The sequence below is a fragment of the Populus trichocarpa genome, chromosome 1 (assembly GCF_000002775.5).
Source record: "Populus trichocarpa isolate Nisqually-1 chromosome 1, P.trichocarpa_v4.1, whole genome shotgun sequence".
Lineage (NCBI taxonomy): Eukaryota > Viridiplantae > Streptophyta > Magnoliopsida > Malpighiales > Salicaceae > Populus > Populus trichocarpa.
The window spans coordinates 35,983,961-36,008,937 of NC_037285.2; the positions used below are offsets into that span (position 1 = coordinate 35,983,961).

Consider the following 24,977-nt stretch of genomic DNA (forward strand, 5'->3'; position numbering starts at 1 on the left):
AATAACCCAAATATTTAAGGACGAGATTGAAAAAAAAAAGCCAAAAAAGATTCAACGGAAAGAAAAAAAAAACTAGAAGATAGAATTTAAGAAAAAAAAAAGGGGCCGACCTAAGGGGTTAATTTTGAAACCTCCCGATCCAACTTCTTGTCTAGCTCGGGTTTAAAATTAATTCATGTGAAAGTTGTATCGACATGACTCGGTCGACTTGACAGGTCTAAAAGCAACATATATGACTGGTAAAAAAAGCATGGTTTGTCTTTAAAAAAAATTCAAGATGATATTTTTTTTTTAATATTGAGATGGTGACATATTGGATCGACCCGAGTTTCACGGCTTAACCCGCCAAACCCGTAACTTGAATCATGGACTTCATTGGATTTAAAAACTTTTTGAAATTATTTTTTTTACTTAATGTTATGATAACGAAACAAGACGCTTGCAAATTGAGCACTAATCAAATACTTAAACGTTTGTTTGAGACTAAATAATTTCATAGACAGCAAATAAAAAAAAATAAAAACTAATTCAAAATCAATCAAATATTGAAGGGTAGAATTGAAAAAAAAAATCAAAAAAATTCAATCAAAAGGAAAAAAAATGAAAGATGGAATTAAAAGAAAAAGGAAATAAAGGGGGGGGGGGGATCATTGAGGAAACCTTGAAACCTCTCATCCTGATTTTTTTTCTTAACATGGATTTAAATTTGACCTACATGGAAGTTATCTCAACGTGATCCAATTTACTTGATAAGTTCAAGGGCTACCTAGACGACTAATAAAAAAACATGTTTGGCTTTTAAAAAAACTCTAGATGACAATTATTTTTTATTATTAAGATGATGACATATTAAATTGATCTGAGCTTCGTGATTTAACCCTCCAAAGTCATAACATGGATCACAAACTATACTCGTAAAACTGAGTACCAATCAAATATTAAGATGTTTATTTAAGATTATAATAATTTTATAGAAAGTAAACTCAAACAAATTATAAAAATCAATTCAAAATTAATAAAACATAAAGGATAAAATAAATAAAAAAACTAACAAAGATTCAATCTAAAAAAAAAAAAAGGAGCTCCTTCACTATTTATAGAAGTTGTTTCCACTCTTAGTTAATAGTTAACCCCCCTCCGCTGTACATGCGCTCCACATGTGAGTGCACTCGTGCATGTGTGCGTGTGTATTATTACCATCATCTAAAAAAATCATTACTATTATTATCTAATTTCTTAATTTTAGTTTAATCCTTATTGAATTTGAATACTTGGAATGGAATAAAAGCTTGATCTGAAAAATGGAAAAATTAGAAAAATAATAAAAAAACCAGAATGATTTTTAATCCTGATATCATGTACTTGGAATATGAATGGAATTTAAATTTCAATAAGTTTCTTTCTAAAAAGAAAAGAAATAAAAAATACACTATGATATAATGGTGATAATATTATTAATTGTTTTCTTTTAGCTATATTGAAGTACATGCCTCTCTTCTTTAAAAAAAAATTATTTTAATTATTATAAAATGACGTGTATATATACACACACACGTCATTTTATAATAATTAAAATGGGCAGGGCAAGGCTGGAGTTGGGACTTGGGAGCAGCAGCACTTCCATAAATCTTGATTTATCAATTTACAAGGAAAACTCCGGCAGAAAACTTGTCCATTGCATAATTAGCAACTGTTGTGCTAGGTTGCATGATCCTCTTGTAAGGAACCCATACAAATCTGATCCAAACAGAGCTTTGGTGCATGCATTTTCCTTTGCCTGCATAACACATCTGCTTCAATTTTTTTATTTGATCTTTCTTCTCCGATTAATTCGACTATCATTTCTGTTCTGACAAATCTGCTTTATGTTTACAGGGCCACTTAAGACAAGGGAGAAAAATGGTTCGAGTTTGAAAAAAACAATTGTTTTTTAATGTGTTATTTGCTTGGAAATGTATTAAAATAATATTTTTTATTTTAAAAAATTATTTTTAATATAACACATCAAATTAAATCATCTGAAAAAAAAAATAAATTTTAAAAAAATAAAAATAAAATTTATTTAAAAACACCTCGCAAGAGCAAGCAGGTTCTAAAAATAAAACACGGCTATTCATGTGTCGGGGGGGGAAAAGGTAGAATAAAGAAATTCCACTCCTAAGGAGGTTCAAACCGTGTGGCTTTGGCCTTGCGAGGACCCAACATATATCCAATCATCGCCAAAAACACCTGGACCAAATATGACCTTCACCACAAGGATTTAACGGCTAGCATAGACGGGAATGTGACGCGACACCTGGAAAACATACGGTTCTAACTTTGCTTTTGCCTGGAGAGAGATGAAAAGAAAGGACTGTTCATTTTTTTTTGTTTTAAAAATATTTAAAAAAAATTAATTTTTTTTTATTTTAAATTAATATCTTTAGAAGATTTCATATCTTAAAAATAATTTTTTTAAAATAAAAAATATTTTTTAAAATATTTTTAATGTATTTGGCGTGAAAATTGCAAAAACATAGTTAGCATCAATGATGCGCTACCAGCCAAGATTCCTAAACCATGAGGTACAAGCATTATTACTGGCACAGCAAAAGCCAAATTATTTTCATCCATACGATATTATTCTGGCTGTGATTTCCTCGAGTCTTTCTTCTCTATCATTGTTGTCTCCAGTGTTTTGATTGCCCATTGTTGATTGGGAAACTCTTTACCAGAAGGAAAATTTCTTTTTCTTTTTCCCTTTATATATATAATTGATACATTATAGAATAAATATAAATCATATCCTGAAACCTTACCTAACAGCTTAAATTATTGGATTGAGATGGTTCTTTGACATGATATCAGAGTCTTGATGACCAAACGATCACGAGTTCGAATCTCATCATCCCTATTTATTTGATAACAATTAAGCACAAAGTAATGTGAGTCTGTGCAAGTTTTAAGGTCAAAGGGTTTTCACTTGAGGGGGAATGTTGAAGAATAATATAAATTATATCTTGGGACCTCACCTAACCGTTTAAGCTATTGAATTGAGATAATTCTTTTACATTGAGAATTAATTAATTTAAACACATAAATTGAGATAACCAAAGAGGAACGAGGCTACGTTAATAATTAACTCCTAAAATATGCTAAATTATGATATGTCAGGAGTTAAATAATAAAAGCACAAAAGCAGTCGAAATTATGGTGTTCTAGTTCTAGAGAAAACAAATCAAAGATGATTTGAATTATCTTAAAGAAAACTATATATGGTTAATAACTTCAACTGTATATATATAAGTTATTACAGCCGACAGTGGGTGTTCCAGCGGGACTTTTCTAAAATGACTTAAAGTAATGTCTGCCATTTATTCAACTCACAATCGATGTCCTTTTTAATTGCAAACCGGTTGCAGCCGGTTACCCCGCGTGCTGTCCTTTTTCTTCCCTTCGAAGATCTTTTATCTTGCCTGCGAGAGTGATAACTAATCATTTAGCCGATTAGATGATTTTTTTAAAAAATATTTAGATATCATTAATATGTTTTTTTTAAAAAAATTTAATTGTGTAGAAATTAATTCGATGTGACTTGATCAACTTAACAAATCCAAAAACAACTTGGACAACTGGAAAAAAAAACATTGTTTGACTAAAATATATTGAGACGATAACATATTAGATCGACCCAAGTCAACCCAAGTTAACATGTAAAATCTGCAACTCAGGTCATGAGACCGTGATAACTTCATAGAAAACAAATAAAAAAAACATATTGAAACTCAATAAAAGAAATAAGAACAAAATAAAAAATTAAAAGAATAGGGATTGATATTGAAAAACAAAAAATGGATAATTGTGCATTTTATCTGGCAGGAGAGAGAAAATAAAGAAGAAGAAAAAGAAATGACTGTCGACGACAATCCGACCACCATACGTTGTCATGCGTCATATCACGTGGAAGATGACACGATAACGTATCCAAAGAGATGACAAAAGATCAAGTTTGGGCACTGGAAAGCATCACGCGATGCCTGAATGGTTCAGATGCCACCCACTTACTGGTGTGTGCTCAGTAGCTTTTTTATTTAAAAATTAAAAAGACAATGTGATAATACCAAAACACCTCCACGACCCTGATAATTACCCTAAAAACTAGTATGAAAGTATAAAAATACCCTTAAATGCAAACCTTATTTTTTGTATTTTCCAAGGCTAAAAACATACTTTAACTGTACTTGAATAATGAAAAACAAAAAATAAAAAATACGCTTGTTCAATAGCCAAATAGATTTTTGATCTTATGAGAAAAAATTATTTTTACTATTTAAATATTTATGAAAAGTCAAAAAAGTTTTTTATAAACAACTTTAAATTTTATTGAGAAAAGACCTGGACACAACCGAACAATCTTTAAGTGACAAATGGATTAGTAAAAAAGATCAAAACACCCTCACCTTCAAAGCTTTTTTTTTCTCCACTCAAGGGCAAATATATAATTTTACTGTAAAAAATCACAGGAAACCAAGTCTCTAGCTACAGTTATAGACAAACCCATGCCCTGTAATTTTCTACTTTAATATGTATAACAAAATGGCAGTATTGAGCTAACAGGTTATGTCAGTCAACCGGTTAGAAGGGAAAAAAAAAGAAGAAAAAAAAAGTGAGGTCACCACTACCGAAACACATTCACATCCACTCTTGCTTTCACCACGAAGGTATATTTTTGGGTATGTGATTATAATTATTTTTTAAAATGTATTTAATTTAAAAATATATTAAAATAATATTTTTTTATTTTTTAAAAATTATTTTTTACATAGCACATTAAAATAATTTGAAAACATTAAAAAAATATTAATTTTAAATAAAAAAAATAAAAAATTTTAAATTTTAAATTTTTTTAAAAATATTTTTTAAATACAAAAATATACAGGCCTGAATCTACCGAACTAGATACTCCTCCTACCATTTACTTTAGACCACAACCATTTTGTTCTAAAAAAATAGGCACAAAATATCCTAGAGGAAAGCAACAAGAGAGCTTTTGAGTAAAATTAAGAGAACACGAGGGGCACAAAATTAACGTCAGACAGACTACTGTTTAGGAGAAGAGAAACGCTTGAAGAAGGGCCTCTCGCTGGCAAAATTGGCAAATTGAAAACCTCCTTCAATTAATAAAAGGGCTGCCAAGTTATGACTTTAATTTCTAAAGCTAACTAGATATTCCTCCTCCTCGTATATGTAAATTCTGTATCCTGGCCAATTGGGATCGATCTCCAATATGGAACCTCAATCTCTGAAACTACAGTCTCCCTTCTCTTTACCGGTGGATTCTGACAATAAAGCTACTGAATTCCGTCCACTCCAAATATCATCCCCCCACATGCGTGCCTTTCACCTCGCATGGCTCTCTCTGTTTTCTTGCTTCTTCTCCACCTTCTCCATCCCTCCACTTTTGCCCATCATCCGTGATGACCTCAAACTCACTGAAACTGATATTGGCAACGCTGGCATCGCCTCCTTTGTCGGTTCCATATTTTCACGCCTTGCCATGGGACCTGCCTGCGACCTGATGGGACCACGTCTTGCCTCCGCCACGCTCTCTCTCGCCACAGCCCCTATTATCATGTCTGCTTCTTTAGTCACATCTCCTACCTGTTTTATTCTCATTCGCTTCGGAGTAGGATTTTCTTTAGCCAACTTCGTAGCCAGCCAGTTTTGGATGACCTCCATGTTCTCGCCAAGTGTTGTTGGGCTTGCCAATGGAGTCTCCGCTGGTTGGGCTAACATGGGAGCCGGCGTGGCACAACTAGTCATGCCACAAATATACTATCTCCTTATCTCCCTGCTGGACCTACCTTTATCCACTGCTTGGCGTGTCTCATTTCTAATCCCTGGACTCTTTCAAGCTGTAACAGCTATAATGGTATTGGCTTATGGCCAAGACCTTCCTTCAGGAAGCTACAAAGATTTCAGGAAGGCAATCAAAACGCCAAAAGATAACTTCTCAGAAATGCTTTATAACGGGTTAACAAATTACAGGGGATGGATTCTAGCTTTAACATACGGCTACTGCTTTGGTTCAGAATTGACAACTGATAATATTATTGCACACTACTTTTACGATAGGTTTGGAGTGAATCTTCAGGTTGCAGGGATGATCGCTGCGAGTGTTGGACTGGCGAATTTGTTCTCAAGGCCAATGGGTGGGGCGTTGTCCGATAAGATGGGGAGGAGTTTTGGGATGAGAGGAAGACTTTGGGGCCTGTGGTTGGTGCAGACAGTGGCTGGCTTGCTATGCGTGCTGCTTGGAAGAGTCACCTCGCTGTGGGGTTCCATAGCTGTCCTCTGTATTTTCTCTGTGTTTGTCCAAGCTGCTTCTGGGCTTACGTTCGGGGTTGTCCCTTTCGTTTCCAAAAGGTACGTATAATTTATTTCTCTTCTAAGATTACTAGTCCCACACACACTTATACAGTTATTTTTAAAATATATTTTACTTAAAAATTTATTAAAATAATATTTTTTATTATTTTTTAAAAATTATTTTTTGATATAAATGCTCAAAATATCTGAAAATACATTAAAAAATTAATTTTTTTATATTTTTAAAATATAAAAAAATAGACCGAAATTCACTTCATATCTTAATCCTCCCATCATCTAAAATACTATCTTGGGAAACTATTCGTCACATCAAGAATTGTAATCCTCATATAAAAATCTATACATCGTTTTAGTTTTTATGGTAGATTATATATTTATATAAGAAATTAAAGAAAATACAGCTTCTAGTGTATATAATAATAAACATCTTAACCATCTAGGTGGTGGCCTAGTGGTAAGAGCTTGGGACCAAGAGGTTTGCTCCCTCTGTGGTCTCAGATTCGAGTCTTGTGGTTGCTCATATAATGACCACTGGAGGCTTACATGGTCGTTAACTTCAGGGCTTGTGGGATTAGTCGAGGTGTGCGCAAGCTGGCCCGGACACCCACGTTAAACTAAAAATAATAATAATAATAAAGATCTCATTGTTTACATAATAGCCTTGAAATTCAAACGAGTACGTGATTTTATCATTTAAAATTCATATTTTACTTTAATTCGTATATAATACTTTTAATCTAATTAAATAGCATATATATAAAATGATGAGAAGTCTAATTAAATATTGTAAATATAGATATGATAAGTCTAAATATGGTACGTCAGCATAAGGAAAGTTTAAGACATGATAAATCTCACCGGATTAAATACATGTAATTAAAATCTTAATCTAACTATTAAATTAAATACGTGAAAATATCTGTATTAATGACATGTGAAAACTAATAATCTTTAAAGCATATGAACCTGAATATAATAAGATATGTGAATTCTAATAAATCTTAAGGCCCACAACCCTAAAGAATAAGGCAGGGTTTATTTTGTGAAAAATAATTAACTTAACAAAACTCATTAGATTTAATACAAAGAAATAACCCAAAGTCGACTATTAAAATTATAACGAAAAAAGGTGTATACGCTGCTCGTTAATTTTAATGTACTTTTTTTACTATTAATTTAATCTTTAATTTTATTATAAGAGGAAATATAGTTTTATACCTTAGCCGATAATTTTAATTTAATTTATCTAGAATTAATTATATTTCTAAATTTAATTAATTTTTTTAATTTCTAATTCCCATTTTCCCCCTCGTTATAGGGACAGGGGGGAAACTTAACTTTACTCAATACATTTAAATTAATTTGGTTTTCTAATTTTCATTTAATGTCTAATTCTTAAAACACCCAACCTTTTTTTCAATATTTTTTTAATTATTATTTGATATTGAAATCTGTGTCTCTTTTTATTTTTCTATCATCTTTAAAATTTCCTTATGCATAATATAAATGTGATGCCTCATGTTCCACATCCGAGGATTATGAAGAATTTAAATAAGATAAAAGAAATAATTGATGGACTTATCGGCAACAAGAAATTAATTTCAAATGTGAAGACAAATTAACATAATTTATTTTTTTTATTAACGTGAGTGTTCAGGTCAGTTTGGATGTAAACTTTTAGTGGTTTTAAAATTTATGAGACTCGAAATAATGACCTCTAAAAAATAAATCAAGAATCTGATTAGTTAAGCTATACTCTTTATAATTAATTAACCCAACTTGATGACACATGTATTTACTACACGGAACTGATTTAAATATACAGTGCCACATGTATTTAGAGAGAAATTATTATTAGTGGACTTTTCTAGTCTATAATTCCATATCATTAAACTATAAATTTATTCACAAGAAAAAAAATCAAATTTATACTGATTTTGTTAGAATTTTTAGGTGCTTATTTATTTTTCAAATTGAATGTTATCTCTCTTAAAAAAAAAGTAATAATTAATTGATGAAACAATATATAATATAGTAAACAATTTATGCATAGTCATTGAAAGATAGCAATTCAATAAACATATACGCAAAGTTTTGTTTTTTATTTAATATATCCCCGTACCCAACTTTATATACCCATGATGAATTAACTTAAATTAATTTGAGTCAATTTAAAATAATATTATTTTAAAATTTTAAAAATAATTAATTGATTAATTAAGGCTTGTTCCCTTTTTTTGATCCTGTGGGTTTAAACCTTGAGCTTAATATCCAAAATAATTAATTAAATTCAATGCATCAAGTGTTGACTTTTGTTTGATATATATATATATATATATATATAAAAGGCACATTAGCGTCATATTTAAATGGTGATCCGTCGAATTTGTATTGTTGCAGGTCGCTGGGAGTGATAGCAGGGATGACAGGAAGCGGGGGGACAGTAGGAGCAGTGGTGACGCAGATGTTATTGTTCTCGGGCTCCAGATTCTCAATGCAGACAAGCATTTCTCTGATGGGCATCATGATGATCATCTGCACGCTCCCAGTCACCCTCATCTACTTCCCTCGATGGGGTGGCATGTTTTTCGGTCCTTCCTGCAACACAAGCTCGTCTAGCCCTGAAGAAGATTACCATCTGCTTCACTCGGGATCCGATAAAAAAGAGAGTCTATAAAATGAGAATATATACATGTTAACTGAAACATCATGTAAAAAGTATGTCCATTGTGGTAAGATTAAAGTATTGTACAATATATATATATATATATATATACATAAGATCTGATATTGTGAATCAATAGAGTGACTCCTGTGAGAGTCACAAGTATAGGATGATCTCTTCCTAAAAGTTTCATTAAAGTTTATCCTTCGACTCAACATACTCATTCAAAAAAAAGGACATTGCAGTGGAATGTGGTGTGTTTTTTTAGGGGTGATTATTTTCGGTTCGGTTCGGTTTTTATAAAAAAAAAATTACCAAACCAATTTTTATTTTTTTTAAAAAACCGAAACCGGTTCAAACCGACCGGTTTCGGTTCGGTTTGTTTTTAGGATAAAATCCAGTTCAAACCGGTTTGGCTCGGTTTTGGCTTGGTTTTTTTCCGATTTGGCTTGATTTTTCCTGTTTGGCTCGGTTTTTTTCGGTTTGGGTTCGGTTCGGTTTTTTCAGTTTCAGGCTTATAAAACCGAAACCGAACTAGTCGGTTTTTTCAAAATTTTAATTGGTTTAATCGGTTTCTTTTCACGGTTTCGATTTTTTCGGTTATTTTTTTCTGGTTTTCTCGGTTTTTCGGTTTTTTTGCTCATCCGTGGTGTTTTTAATATCAATTGAAAATGCTTTTGTACATGGATGCCTTTGTGAGTTAAAAAGGTATGTTTGAGAGTGAGGTAGTGGTTGTTTTTTGCTTGGAAATGCATCAAAATAATATTTTTATTTATTCTTTAAAAATTATTTTTAACATTAACACATCAAAATGATCTAAAAATACCAAAAAATATTAATTTGAAGTAAATAAAAAAGTAAAAATTTTAAAATTTTTTCAAGAGCGCTTTTGAAACGCAAAAATAAACAGATCTGAAAATTAGAACAACTCCAAAATGGCCTCTTCGTTTTGATTATGAATTCAGGGATGTTTGAGAGTGTGGTAGTGGTTCCTTTTTCAAAGTGTTTTTTTTGCTCGGAGATGCATAAAAATAATATTTTTTTATTTTAAAAAAATTATTTTTAACAGAAACAAATCAAAATGATTTGAAAACACCAAAAAATATTAATTTGAAGTAAAGAAAAAATAAAATAAAAATTATTTTTTTAAAGCGCTTTTGAAACGCAAAAACAAATATTTTCATTTTTTATTCACCAAACGATATCTGCAACGTTGTTTCGGCATTGTGATTTAATCGTGTTTTTGAATTTTTTTGAAATTATTTTAGTTTTAAATTAAAATTTTTTGGTGTTTTTCTATTGTTTTGATATGCTATGTTAAAAATAAATTTTTTAAAAATAAAAAATATATTATTTTGATATATTTTTAAATAAAAAATCACTTAAAAAATTCTACTGCATTTAAGCCATTCATTCAGAAGGAAAAAAAGAAAAAGAAAACAAACGACTGCTTGGATCAAAATAAGGTGTCTTCAAATATAATCATTGCCCTTTCAACCGAATTGGTGGTTGTTATGCTTCTCTCAAAAGAAAAAAGAAAAAATTATTGCCCTAACAACCGAGTTAATTAAATTAAATTTATTATCATGCAATATCTCATGGTATACCAATGCAATCTGTTTTGGCTTTGATTAATTTATATTTTCTTTATACTTGAATAATTTTGTAATTAATTACATAAATAAATAAAGAGGGAAACTTAATTTGGTCCTAAGCTTAGATGCTCATTCTCAAATAAGTCTCAAATCTATAAAACTTATCAATTAGATACCAAACATCTCAAAGACTTCTTTAAATTAATCCATTTGAGTGCATAAATAAGCACAGTAGGCTGAGAATGTTAATGTTTTTTTTTTTTTTTTTTCAAATTGAGATCATTTTATTAGGACTTAAATATACATATAAGAGTTAAACTATGAATAGAAAGTGACAAAAGGACACTAGTGAGAAATGCAGGAAATATATGGGATCTAATGATAAAAATTTATAATATCGGGATGTAATTGAAAAATAGTATATAATTTCGGGACTAAACTGAAGTTTCTGATAGAAATTAATGAAATTGCAAAAGCGATTCCTAATCCTAAATCGCACGCTATCCTTGGACGCTTCGGAAGGAACCGAACCAAAAGAAATCAATAGTTGGCACTTGACAGTCAGTGCAGCAACTAGAAAACAGAAAGAAAGGGCTTTGCCAAGCCAAGTCAAGTCACCCTCATTTCAACTCACCCTTTCTCTCCACTCTCATCTTTTTTTTTTCTTTCTAAAAACCCTATTCCATTCAATGGATCTAATTCAAAATTAGAGCATTTTGATCCTGAGATGGTGGATTGATTGATAGAGAGGAGAGAAATGAAGCAGAGAAAAGCGACGCATCAGAAATCTGTTTACAATTATAATAAATGGAAGAAGAGGAAGATATTTGTGATGCTATCATTGTTATTATTGCTAGGATTTTGCCTTGTTTTGACTCATAATTCTACTACTACAAATACAACAACAAGTAGAATCCTGACGCTCGCATCTTTGCGCTCTCATTTCATTGTTCAAAAGCCTAAAATTGCCTTTCTCTTTATAGCTCGAAATCGTCTACCTCTTGATATGCTTTGGGATGCTTTCTTTAAGGTATTTTGAATTTCTTTACCTGTTCAAAAGAATTGTTTTAATTTTTAATATCGGTCAGGTTTTCAATATTTTTTTTAATTATTTTTGCAGGGTCAGGAATCTAGATTTTCCATTTTCGTTCACTCTAGGCCTGGGTTTCTGTTCAACAAGGCAAATACGAGATCTGAATATTTCTTAAATCGTCAAGTTAATGACAGTATACAGGTTTCTTTCCATGCCATTCGACCTCACATTTTTAAATTGAATTTTATTATTATTAATTTTTTTTTTTTTTGCAAATTTGCTGCTGCTTTGTATCAACCAGCTACACATAACACACAAAATTCAACTATAGGCTCCTTGTTGCACGAGCTTGAAAATAATTTGCGTGCATGTTTGCGGATGTGTATGTGTTGAAGTAGTTGAAAGTCTCATGTCATTTTCGGTGAATTTTGTTAATTTAGCTGGATTTATTCATGTGGGATTAATTCATTTTGAGACTCACACTGATCTTTTCTTGCTATTGACGTCAAAACCAGGTGGATTGGGGGGGAGCATCGATGATCGAGGCTGAGCGCATATTGCTTAGACATGCACTTGTGGATCCACTGAATGAACGCTTTGTTTTTCTTTCAGACAGGTGAGGCTGAGACTAATGCCAACAGCGGTTTCATGATTTTTACTTAGGTTGCAATTTCCAGCAAAAATATTGCTCTCTCTTAAATAAACAAGGGATTCTGTTTTGCTGAACTAAGGGCTTTTGGTATCGAGAAATCAATTAAAATCTTTTATTTATTATATATTTTACTACCTAACCATATCTCAGTTACCTGATCTCTTCTCAGCTGCATACCTCTCTACAACTTCAGCTACACATACGACTATATTATGTCCACATCAACTAGTTTTGTAGACAGGTTAGTGGCTGTGCCCATTTTTTTTTTTTGTATACTTTAGATGCTCTGCAACTGAAATTAAGATTAGTAGAGGTTATATTTTATAAATATTGTTCTGGTGTCATATATATGAAGAGATAATGTTTCTTTTTTGCATATCTGGTGATTAAAAATTTTGTATAGTTTGTCTTTCTGAAAAACTTTACTGGAGTTAAGTATTTTGTTGATTCAGAGATGACTTCATATTCTACATCTACCCAAATATTGTTTCGTTGAATTGTAATATAAAGGATATCCAGAATACTAGTTAGCATTGAACTGCCAATTAGCAGCGTCAGGTAAGCAATACAGCATAATGTTAGCATTGAACCAAATAAGTTTGTTTCTTAAAGAATCCTACACTAAAATATACCTGTCTTGATTTTAGCCTGAAAGTTTTAACTTTTTGACCTGTTTAGCTGAAGAGTTGCCAAATTAAAATAAAATCAAACCCTGGTTACTATTCATTGCTGAACATGTTTATTATTTCCGAAGACCACAAATTTATATCTCATGTAGCCAATGGACTGTAAAGGAGATGTTGTAGCTCACAGCTGAGCATAGATGTGAGTATTTGCTTTTCTGCTTCTTTTAGCATTTAGCATTTTAATATATAGGCTATGTCTTATACTTTCTGACAACAGCAACTGAGGTGCTGTTGTCCATTTCCCCCTTCATCAATTTAGTTCAGTTGTGCATACAGTAACTGGTGAGGCTTGTCAGTTCTCCAGTTCAACCATACAGATTTAATAGTTTGTGACCTTCTTCTGCCTCTCTCTTCCCATAGACTACTGAAATGACAAGATAAATTGGCATTTTGAGGTCCTCATAGACATCAGTTCACCACCCTTGTTCGCACCTATATTTACAAGGTTCCTTTCTGTATATATCTTTTATTAACCATGACTTTAGATTTTTAAAAATCTTTGAGTGTTTCTACATGAAACCTTACAGCGAATGTAGTTTTGTTAGCAGGTAATCATGCATTGGAAAACTGCAACATGGATCTTAAATTTTGAGCATTGTTCTTATAAAAACATTTGTAATAGTAGCTGAAATCCTAATTGACTTTGTATTGTTTAGATTACAATAAGTTTTTTTTATTTCTTTTCATCAGATGAAGTGGCCTCGATACTATTAGTACATTTTGAATTGGAAACTTCTAATATCTGTAGTTTATGAATTGGATAATTTTAATGAGCAATTCGAATGCTGGATGCAGCTTTGCTGATACAAAAGAAGGTCGCTACAATCCGAAAATGGCTCCACTTGTTCCTGTTTATAACTGGAGGAAAGGATCTCAGGTAATGGGTCATTTTCAAGGCATGATTGCTTCTTGAGGTTTTACATAAACATAAATGCAAAATAATATGAGTTGTTTAACATCATCCATCAAGCAAGCTGTGGACTCTACAATTCCTGTATTTTGCCTTTTCTTTTTGCAGTGGGTGGTTCTGACCAGAAAGCATGCAGAAGTAGTAGTGAATGACACTACTGTCTTTCCTATGTTTCAACAGCATTGCAAGGTAATGATGCTTTGTGACCTTTTTGTTCTCGAGAGGCAGCTTTTGTACATGATTGGTGCTTAAGTTAGTGTTACTACATTACTTGTGTGTTACTGGAGAAAGAACAAAAGTTGGCAGCTGTTTAATTTCATTGTATGGATGGCTTGATTTAATAATGATTCCTTGCCAATATGAACATGGATGAATATTCTTTGGTGGCATTTTAGAAACTCAACATGAACTATAATATTAAATTTAACTGTTTACAAGGAAGAAATAGCATGGAAAAGAAATGGGTTGGTTATCTAAGATCTAAGTGCTTACAACTTTTGAGATACCATTAAAAAATAATTTTTTCTTGTTTGGTTATTTTCTCAAAATTAGTACTTTGATTTTAAGGTTTCTTATTTGTTGGATAACATAGTAATTTTCACTGGATTTATGTTGTTGATGCATGAAAATGATGCAGCGAAGATCACTACCTGAGTTTTGGCGGGATCACCCCATTGTAAGTAATCTCCATTACTCTGTTTCTATCTCAAATTAATACTCAAGCACCATTATCTTGATGTTTGTCTGCTTTTAAGAGATAAAGCCTTAAAGTAGTTTGAATTCTGATGTGCAGCCAGCTGATACATCCATGGAGCATAATTGCATTCCTGATGAACATTATGTCCAGACATTACTGGCTGTAAGATTCATTCTTACTCATCTCTACATAGCCTTATTATGGACCAAAAACAAGAAAAAAGAAAGAAAAAAATTGGACCTGATTGGATACACAAGTGGCAGGAAGCATTCCACTAGTTAATTATCATTGATAATCTCATTCGAAGAAAACCATAACCCCAAAATTATCTCTATTTTTTATTGTGGACTTTTGTTTTTGCATATAAATTATTTAAGATAGCTTTTATTGATTTATTGGCTGTAGTTTCAATCTACCAGTCAAGTCTAGCTCCATTCCAGGGAACTTTTTTATTGTATGTTTAAATCTAAAATTTTTCAGCATTGATCTTCTGAAAGTAGCTACTGGAGTGAACTTCAGAGAAAATCATTCAGTGCCTGATAATTACTATAAATCTAAAGTTTTTCCAGCATTGATCTCCAGAAAATAGTTGCTGGAGTGAGCTTTGGAAATAAAATAGCCAGTTCCCAATAAATACTGTGAATTTTATGCTTGCAAATTTGATGGTTTTAATTTTTTTCAAGACACCTATATTTAAAAAGACCTTGTGTCAGAAAAATGGGCAACAACTTCTTGAATAGTAGCATATGCACTAAGAAGGTCCTGGCATCCTATTCCTGAAACTGCATAGTCCAATAATAAACAGAAGGGGCACGTTGAAGGTTTAGGTTTAGTTGGAACTAAAACTTAAACTTAAAGGTTTAATTAGTACCCCCCCCTCCCCACCTCTTTACACAATTCTTACCTTTTTGTTTTTCAAAATTCAGCGAGAGGGCCTTGAAGGAGAAATAACACGAAGATCACTGACACATAGTTCATGGGATCTTTCATCTTCTAAAGACCCTGAACGCCGTGGATGGCATCCTGTTACCTATAAGTTTTCTGATGCTACTCCCACGCTTATACAATCTATTAAGGTATGTTGTATTATTATTTTTTTGTACATAAAGTTAAGAATACATATGCTCTGTAATTCTTGTCATATGTTTCTGTTTTTCTCGTAAATTTCTTATCAAGTCAAAAAGGAGATTATGGTAATTCACTTGTGATGTACTTTATCTGTGATTCAGATCATGTTTTGAACTAAATTTAAACTATTGGGGTATTATCAATTTTCTAGTAAAACTATTTTTTGTACTAATTTTACTACTAAACTAGTTTTAACTTCTCAATTAAGGAATTCTATTAGAATCACTAACAGAAAACGTTTAGTTGCCTATAAAATGACAACTTAAAAAAAAAAAAACAGTACATTTTATATGGAAATATGGACAGAATGGAAAGCCTTAAAAATGGATGGGAGTCCATAATTGAGAATTTCTGAAAGTTTGCCACTAAAATTAATATAAAAAATTATTTGATGGTATTTTTTAGGTTTGCCCATTTTTAAATACCCTAGATAGAATTCAACTCCATAAGAAAATTGTATCAATTAGGGCTATCCAGCACATGAATATACCAGTTTTAGTTCATATGATGAAGGAACTAAGATTTACTCTCTCCATTGCCTGTGCCACGGCCAGCATGATCTTCATCATCATGCAGTCTTCACTGTTGTGTTTACTGTGCCATCCTGTTTCTGATTTCAGCTTAATCACTGATTCAGCAATATGTATTCATTTGTAGATCCTTCAAAGAAACTTGACATACTCTATCCAAATAAATCGTTTTGCTTTGTTTCCTTGCTGGATTCGCATCAAGAAGTTCCGTATGTTAATGTCCAGGGATAAACTACAAATATTGATGTCAGGCAAATTACCTGCTTTGCTGATTTACTTTCAAGGAAAAGTAAATATACTATCAAACCTCAATACACGGAATGCACTTCTTTTCTGTATTCAGTATTTTTGTCATGTTAACATCTGAATTGAAAGGATTTCAAACATAAAATTTATTCCATGTTCCAACCTTTTGATTTGAGTATAATTTTACGCGAGACAAATATTATTCAAGGTGCAAGGCTAGAGCTAGTGTGATCAGAATATTAATAGGTATTATTTGGTTATAAAACGAGGGAGGAAAATTTTTGAGCATCCATGAATTTTGCAGGATATTGACAATATTTATTATGAGACGGAGTACCGAAGAGAATGGTGCAGCAGCAAAGGGAAACCATCCAGGTGTTTTCTTTTTGCTAGAAAATTCACTCGTCCAGCTGCTTTCCGCCTTCTTAATATGGTAAGTTTCAATTTTTCCACATTTTATTCTGTGATAAAATATTGACAGCAAATCCCATTTATTTATTTGGTTGTTCGTGTTCTCTGTTGGGCAGTCTGTGCTGGGAGCTTTCCGTAAAGCAACAAATAAGTCATGATTCCTGAATATGGTGGAAATGAATAGCTACTGTAGGTATAGATTAGACAATACCGGTTAGTCGCTTAGTCCTTTTTACCGGCAAGGGAAAACGTAAGGGAGGGAGAGCTGTAAATTAGTGGGAAAGAGGGAAATATTCCCTTAAAAAAGATATTACAAAAACAAACTCCAATACGCATGGTGTATATCTTCTCCTTTTTTTTCTTTTCTTTTCATATTCATAAATAAAGAATGAAATGTCGTCTTTGCTTTGTTGTGTATGAATTTATTTCTATAATTCTGAGGATTTTTTACGGGAAGTATTGACCGAGTGGCAATTCTGATGAGGGGGCTCATAAGCAAGTAGTTTTTTTGTTTTTTTTTCCCTTCACATCCATGCTCTTAGATGTACGTTATCCATCACACCGTATACAAACCCATCACACCAAGTATATAACCCTACGCCACATTATGTGCATACCTATCACACTAAGTACATAACCCACCATTACGCCTTGTTCATATATCACATTTCATAATAAATGTGAGGATGCAAACACACATGCTTTATAAATACTTTATAAAATATATTTATATCAACTACTCATAGTTATACAACAAGTATGCAAATTGTAGTCTTAAAGGATAAAAAAATAGCAGTAAAAGGAATAAGGACTAAATTGAATACAGAAATATAAATCAAGTAAAATGCTTGGAGATGTAATTGAAAAAGAAATAAATTTTAAAAAACATTCAAATCAACACATATAGAAATAAAAAGAATGAGAGCCAAAGTTAAAATAAATACAAATTGAATCTTGGTTAGACCAACATAAATCTTGAACTATTGGGAATGCAACCACACACCACTCTATTGGTTGCGCCACCACCGAACGCTTTGAAAGACATGGCGGTTGGATGTTTTTTGGCAACCATACGATGTTTCTCGTGCCGTCTAAAGGGCACAAGCGACTTCCACTTGGTGGCACGTGCGTTGCATAAGCTAACAATTTATTGATTTTTGTATTTGTTAAACAATTGAATTGCCGTTCATTCAAATTGATCATAACTAAAAAAACCATGATGAAAAATATGATTTTTTCCCTAGACATTAGTTATTTTTTTTTGCTTTTAAAGACAATGTAATCATTTTACTATGCTAAAAAAAATAAAAAGACCGAAAAGCACCTGGACTTCAAAGCTAAAAAATTACCTTTAAAGGTATTTAAGTAATTTTATTATTTTGAAAAAATAAAAGACTTAAATGCCCCTGTATGCTAGTTTATTTTTTTATTTAAAGGGTAAAATTAGTTATTTTACCATGAAAAAAAATATAAAAATAGCAACCCCTTTCAATCTTGGTAATGCCAAGTGAGCCTTTTAAAGACTATTTTGCCCTCAATACTAACTTTTTTTTTTTTTTTTTTGGTGGCTGTTATAAAGGAGGTCATTAATAAAGATATGGGTCCAAGTCCGTGATCATTAATAAAAGCAAAAAAGCAGAAAGCCCATAACAGCCTATAGCAGCAGCCCAAACCCCACAACTCTCGAAACAAGAAGAAGAAAGATGATGATGAGAATTGAGAAGAAGAGTCCAGACGAAGGAAACTAAGTGCGAATTGGTATTTCATTCACAGGCAGCACCCACCCCAAACAAAAATTAGAACTTCAAGTTCATAGATACATTCCCTTGCCTTGTTTCGCATCCTCTCCATAAACTATACTCCGATGAGATGAATTCTTCGCAGTTTATGGACAAACAAATAATGGATTTGACTTCTTCATCATCAACAACACAATCGCTGGCCCTGAGTTCTTCTCCAAAAATAATCAATAGCAGCAGCAAAGACTTCATTGATCTAATGAATCATCCTCCACCTCCTCCTCCACAAGATGATTCACAATCTCATATTAATAATAATGATCTCGATGATGGAATTAAGAGGGAAGAGATCGTTGCTAGCTATGATTTCCAGCCTATTCGCCCTGTCTTCGATCCCGCCGCCGCTGATTCTAACTCTATTTCCTCATCCGCCTCTCCTCTCAGAGTAAGCCTCCGTCTGCTCTTAGGGTTTTTTACTGCTGTATGGTTGCTTAGGATTTTAGTTTTTGGTATTTTGAGGGATTGGGGATTTTTCTAAAAATAAAATAAAATTAGGTTTCTTCAGATCAGCTTTCTTTTCACATGGTGTTGCTATTTTCTGTCTGTTGTCCCAGAATTATGGTTCTCTGGACTCAATGGAACCAGCGAAAGTCGTTATGGAAAAGGATCGGAGTGTTTTTGATGCTGCTTCGATTATATCTGAAATTGATAGAACAATGAACAAGTTCTCTGATAATTTGCTGCATGCTTTAGAAGGTGTTAGTGCTCGACTAACACAGTTGGAGAGCAGAACCAGACACCTCGAGAATTCTGTAGATGATTTGAAACTGTCTGTTGGGAACAATCATGAGAGCACTCAAGGGAATATGAGACACCTCCACAACATTCTCAGGGAGGTACCTACCTTCTTCCTCTTCCCTTTAATGTGCTTTTTTTTTATTAAGCATCTTCTATGATCGTTAGTCGATATCAAACTCACTTTTGTTATAGGTTTAGGGGATGAATATATAGGATGGGTGATGCTTTTTGAAACCCACAACCCACTTCACTCAACACTGTTAACATCCCTCCTCCTAGAGATCTGTTTTTTTTTTAATCGATAGCTCTTTATGTTTTTTCAAACTGAGATGCGGTATTGAGTTTCTTAGAACAACAAGATCATTTATACTTATTAGTTTCTGATTAAAAAAATGGGGAGTTAAACAGGAGCTAGTAAGAAGCCTGGTGGTTTCTTTTGAAACTGTCTCGTCCCTCCTTTTCCTGTGAGAGTCAGGACTTTGACCAGGATTGTGTATATACAAGCTAGGTTACTGAATCAGCAAATCAATGTGGATGATATGGTAAAGAAATGAAAGGGGAAAACTATACGCTTGTATATCCAACTTCCTTTCCTTGAACTCTCATTGAAGCTCCTAGATTTCAATCAGGATAAGTGATTAAGAATTCTGGGCAAAATACAGTAAATGACCATCAAATCTACTCAGTAGCATCCCTTTTCATGGTAACAACAGACAATCTTCTGATACAAGCATTGAATGTATATTGGAAGAAATTACTCTTAATTTGCCTTGGGTTCTTAATTATTCAAAGAACAATAATGCATATGAGCTTGGTGCTCACCCTCATATTTTGGTTACCTAGAGACAACTTTTGGTTAAGATTTAGGTTCTTAAAATTTGGGATATTAATATGATAGGATGAATAGTATTGATAGTGTCACAAGGACTCTGGTTCTCCACCTATGCAATTTCCATGGTGAACACACCACTGAGATCATTAAACAGAGAGCAGATGCATTTTAGTGAAACTTCTGCATATGACCTATGTTTTTACGTGGATGAAATTGCTTTGTGTATTTTTCCTCAAGTTCTCGAGGAAGCATGTGGTTCAGCTCTACAGAACCATAGGTCATGTTTAACTGTGGAGAATTTTCATTTGTTCTGGAAAACAATTTCAGAAATACAGAAAACAGCATGTTTATCAATTACTTTCTTCTTGGAAATGGTTATACTTTTAGATTCCTAGAAAGAAAGTTGTATTTCAAATTCTCCCCTGTAGAAAACAAGGGTTGTTTGATCGCATATCATGCATCTTTTTCATTCATTATTTTAAAAACAATCCAAACCAAGTCTGTGCTTTCTGTTTTAGAAAATTATTAGTTAATAACTCACTTTCTCAGAGAAATGATTTTAGTATCAATGAAATTGGAAATTATTTTCAGAAAGTCGGCACAGGCCTTACCTTATTGTTTCTTTTTTTGGGTCCAGTTATTAGAGTTTGATGTATAAAAATAATTAAGTATTCAGGGGTGTGGCAGAATAGGCTACTGCTAAATATATAATGGCCAAATCACCAAAATATGTCAAATAGTATCCAACATAACTAGCTTAAACTCTTCTTATGGGATTACTGATCCAATCGTTGCATAGATTTTGAGATATCTAGCTGTAAAATTATTATAGTGCTCCAGCAATCTATCTTGTGTACTGTAACTTCAGTGGTTCTTGCTTCATTTTTTTCCGAATAATCTTATATTATAAGAATAGGTTCTCATGCTCTTGCATGAATGAATTATCCATGATTTTTAAAATATTTACCACATGTTCCATTGTGAGGGTATAAGAACGTGGTATGAGAACCTTCTCTTAAAATATAGCATTGTTCCTGTTTTATTTTTCTTCTCTAATAAAAAAGGGTCTCAACTCTTTCACCTTACCTTATCTGTCATGAATTAAACCTCACCAGCTATTCACCCAACAGGCTATGCTGAAGTAGCTGGAGGTTTTTAGACACTTTATTCTGTTAGAAAAATTCTTAATCCTTAAGGGAAAATCCAAAACATTTAGTTATAAACTTTTGCTATCTTCCTTAGTTAATTACTTGACAAGGGTGCCACTTTTGAGTTGAAATTATTTTAGCTGTAAATAATCTATTATGTTTAAGAGAACTCTTTGTAAATAATCTTCACTTAAATTTTTTTCGAAGAGTTCTGAGTGGACTCCTTCCCCTCCGACACTTTCTGTTTTGCCACTACAAAATAAAAATAATACTGAAGGTACACAACTGCACATCATTTTTTTTTCCTTTTTATAAAAAAAAACCCAACCTCTTTAATCATTTTTTATTGACTCTGACTAAGTAGAAACCCATGGTCTCATTCACTGGCACCTAGAGGCTTCTAGCCCTGCACAATGTAATATCTGATGGTTAACAGTTTTGGTTTTTGCATGAATTAAACGATTGGCTTGACTAATATTTTACCTCTTTTTTGATATTAGCTACTGTCAAAATCTTTGCCTAAGCTGCTATCTATGCCAAAAAAAAAAAAAAAAAAAAAACAAAAACACAGTCACTGTCACAGTCAGACACTTTGTGAGGCAGTCTGCCTTCAGGTTACTAGAATTTACATCAAAACCTACTATAAGATTTAATGGTGAACTTTCCACCCTCTGGTTTTGTTTGGTACAAAATTTGTGTAAACACATTGAAGGTAAATCGTGACTGGAGAAAATGAGAAAATTGATTTAACATATTATTGATGACAAGAAAGAGAAATAAATTATTCAAGTGTCCTTTTCTAGATAAAATGGAGGAGAGAGGAAGTCAAAAAATGTTAAGTTGGAGGTAAAAATTATCTCCATCCATCCATGCCCCACTTTTGCGCCTTTTTGGGGGTAATTGTTACCCACCCATAATATTGTTTATACCAAACACATAATTATCATGCAGGTAATTTTTAAGGCCATTATCCTCTTACAAACATCTCCGAATTGAGGCAAGCTTGTAATACTTCTCTCATTAGCCTTCATACTGTGAAACAATTCCAAGAATTGATGAGTGGAGTTTTATCCATTAAATTTCTTTAAATGTTGAAATTTTCTCAAACTCTCTAAAGCAGTTTTCCATGTTCTATGTAGAATTCTGTTCATAAATGGATACTAGATTATATTGCTTTATTGATCACCATGTTGTGTGTGATTAATGTTTCCCATCAATCATTGCCAGGTGCAAACAGGTGTACAGGTTTTAAAGGACAAGCAGGAAATGTTGGAGTCTCAGCTGCAGCTCACTAAGTTGCAAGTGTCGAAGGCAGATCAGCAACAATTGGAAACTCAATCCACTGGGCAAATGGATGCAGCGCAGCAAGGAGCATCTGCTCCTCAATCTCACCAACTTCCTCCCCTCACTTTTCCTCAATCAGTCCCTTCTGTCTCTTTTCCTCCTTCTGTCCCTCCTCCTATTCCCCAGCAGAATATGTTACCTCCAGCTCCACTTTCAAATCAGTTTCCACAGAACCAGATTCCTCCTGTCCCTCAGCAAGACCCTTACTATTCTCCACCTGGTCAACCTCAAGAACCACCAAATCCCCAATATCAGGTACCATCGTCCCAGCAGCTGCAGCCTTCTCCTGCAGCACCACCAAACCAACCATATCATGCACCTCAACCACAGTATTCCCAGCCACCTCAGCCTCATCAACCTCAACCTCCACTTGCTCGCCATCCTGAAGAGACTCCTTTCATCCCCCATCAGAGCTACCCACCCAGCCTTCGCCCGCTATCTACTCAGCCACCAAGTGGGGCTCCTCCTCAGCCATATTATGGATCTCCTTCCAATATGTATGAACCACCAACTAGTAGACCCAGTTCAGGGTTTTCTGCTGGATACGGGCCACCTTCTGGGTCTACTGAACCATATCCTTATGGTGGATCACCTTCTCAGTATGGTATCAGCCCCACAATGAAACAGCAGCAACCTGTCATGTCTCAGAGTGGTGGAAGTGGATTTCCCCAGCTTCCAACTGCTCGGATATTACCACAGGCATTGCCTACCGCTTCTGGGATTGGTAGTGGGCCAGGCTCTTCTGGAACTGGGAACAGGGTTCCCCTTGATGACGTGGTTGACAAAGTGACGAGCATGGGATTTCCAAGGGAACATGTCGAAGCTACAGTGCGAAAGCTGACAGAGAATGGCCAGTCAGTTGACCTGAATATAGTATTGGATAAGCTTATGAATGATGGAGATGTGCAGCCCCAGAGAGGCTGGTTTGGCCGGTAGCCTCTTTTTGCTTCGTACTGATGTATAGAATTGTCAGTTGCTTTGCCTAGAAAGATTATATACCTGGAGACCAGGGGGATTTGTCCTGGGCTTCTTTGCTTTCTATCTTTTTACCCCCCCAGTTGGTTGTTTTGAAGTCTGATTCATTCTTGCGTGTCTGGCTCTGATTTGTGACTAGCCTCTTTTTATCTCGGTTGTATAATTTGTGTGGCTAGTCAAGTGTTTCTTTCGTTGAGATCATACTGTCCAAACCTTTCCTTAACTTTATATTTTTTTGAGAATGAGTACCTCAATTTTCAATTTTGGGTTGAACTTTTCTCCGACTGTTTCTATTTAAAATTGGGTGTTTTCTTCAATTTTAACGCAGCTAAAAACGTCCCTCACCAAGCATGATCACCACAAATATTTCCACCAATCCAATTAATATAAACATCATAATTAAATGTGTAAAGAAAATCATGAATATATTGTGAATTTATTCAAAACAACATCATTGTTAAATCTCAAATTGTTTTAAAAATAAATAAATTACATAATAGGATTCATAATTGACCTTTATTAGTTGTTGGATTTGGTTGGAACTGGACCAGAGAGGCAAGAACAATGAGAAACAATGTTGAAAAAAATGTTGACTTGCATTGTTCGTGCACCGAATGATAGTTTTGCTTGTGAGACTTTGTTGCATGTGTCGGCAGGGTAAGGAGGCATGTGGATCACTCTGTGGTGTGCACAACTCCTCCTTCTTGTTGGTACCACCTCCACTAGAGCTAGGAGATATGAGGCGGGAAAGTTGCTCCTATTGTTGATTTTGTTTTTGTGTTGTCTTTCTATAACTCTGGGAGGCTAGGTATTTTTGTTGTTCCCTTGTCTTTTTTTGTTGCTTGCTTAGGTTTTTCTTTGCAAGATTATCACTTTTCAATCTCGGTATATATCTTTTTTCTGTCTAAATGTTTCCTATTTATATTGTCTAGGATCCTTTGCAAAAAAAAAAAAAAAAAAAACTAAACTAGAAAAATAATGCTAGGTAATTTAGATTATTTCCTTATTGGTCATGGATTGATAATTAATTAAATTTCTCTTCTTAATATATAGATCTCTTTCCCATAATTTTTCCCATTCTATTTGATTCTTTAGTTGATTTTTCTTTTTTTCTTTTCCATAATCTTCCTTATTATTTGTAGTCCTTTGTTCTCTCTTTCTTCTTATCACTCCCACAACTTTTTTCTCTCTTTTCTTTTTTCTCTTTATATTTTTATAT

At 33.3% G+C, this 24,977-nt stretch overlaps 3 protein-coding genes across 3 annotated transcripts; all 3 read left to right on the forward strand.

Annotated features, from left to right (window-relative positions):
* Positions 1-5,012: 5,012 nt before the first annotated feature.
* LOC7487860 (high affinity nitrate transporter 2.7) lies at positions 5,013-9,236 on the forward strand. The gene is made up of 2 exons (XM_002300004.4): positions 5,013-6,405; positions 8,770-9,236. The coding sequence occupies exons 1-2, from the start codon at positions 5,267-5,269 to the stop codon at positions 9,044-9,046; spliced, it is 1,416 nt and encodes a 471-aa protein (XP_002300040.1). The 5' UTR covers positions 5,013-5,266; the 3' UTR covers positions 9,047-9,236.
* Positions 9,237-11,178: 1,942 nt separating this feature from the next.
* Positions 11,179-17,326, forward strand: LOC7487859 (glycosyltransferase BC10). The gene is made up of 11 exons (XM_002300003.4): positions 11,179-11,659; positions 11,750-11,863; positions 12,178-12,278; positions 12,484-12,555; positions 13,796-13,877; positions 14,019-14,099; positions 14,548-14,586; positions 14,704-14,769; positions 15,534-15,683; positions 16,816-16,944; positions 17,039-17,326. The coding sequence occupies exons 1-11, from the start codon at positions 11,387-11,389 to the stop codon at positions 17,078-17,080; spliced, it is 1,149 nt and encodes a 382-aa protein (XP_002300039.3). The 5' UTR covers positions 11,179-11,386; the 3' UTR covers positions 17,081-17,326.
* Positions 17,327-18,598: 1,272 nt separating this feature from the next.
* LOC18095317 (uncharacterized) lies at positions 18,599-24,031 on the forward strand. Its single transcript, XM_024585850.2, has 3 exons — positions 18,599-19,106; positions 19,276-19,557; positions 22,667-24,031. The coding sequence occupies exons 1-3, from the start codon at positions 18,792-18,794 to the stop codon at positions 23,717-23,719; spliced, it is 1,650 nt and encodes a 549-aa protein (XP_024441618.1). The 5' UTR covers positions 18,599-18,791; the 3' UTR covers positions 23,720-24,031.
* Positions 24,032-24,977: the final 946 nt, after the last annotated feature.

What these genes read in the sequence shown, in the direction of transcription:
- LOC7487860 (XM_002300004.4), top strand. Translation starts at nt 5,267, where the DNA reads ATGGAACCTCAATCTCTGAAACTACAGTCTCCCTTCTCTTTACCGGTG. An exon ending in GTCCCTTTCGTTTCCAAAAG is followed by an intron (nt 6,406 to 8,769) that starts GTACGTATAATT and finishes GTATTGTTGCAG; the next exon opens with GTCGCTGGGAGTGATAGCAG.
- LOC7487859 (XM_002300003.4), top strand. Translation starts at nt 11,387, where the DNA reads ATGAAGCAGAGAAAAGCGACGCATCAGAAATCTGTTTACAATTATAAT. An exon ending in TTTGTTTTTCTTTCAGACAG is followed by an intron (nt 12,279 to 12,483) that starts GTGAGGCTGAGA and finishes ATCTCTTCTCAG; the next exon opens with CTGCATACCTCTCTACAACT. An exon ending in TTTGGCGGGATCACCCCATT is followed by an intron (nt 14,587 to 14,703) that starts GTAAGTAATCTC and finishes TCTGATGTGCAG; the next exon opens with CCAGCTGATACATCCATGGA.
- LOC18095317 (XM_024585850.2), top strand. Translation starts at nt 18,792, where the DNA reads ATGAATTCTTCGCAGTTTATGGACAAACAAATAATGGATTTGACTTCT. An exon ending in CATCCGCCTCTCCTCTCAGA is followed by an intron (nt 19,107 to 19,275) that starts GTAAGCCTCCGT and finishes CTGTTGTCCCAG; the next exon opens with AATTATGGTTCTCTGGACTC. An exon ending in TCCACAACATTCTCAGGGAG is followed by an intron (nt 19,558 to 22,666) that starts GTACCTACCTTC and finishes AATCATTGCCAG; the next exon opens with GTGCAAACAGGTGTACAGGT.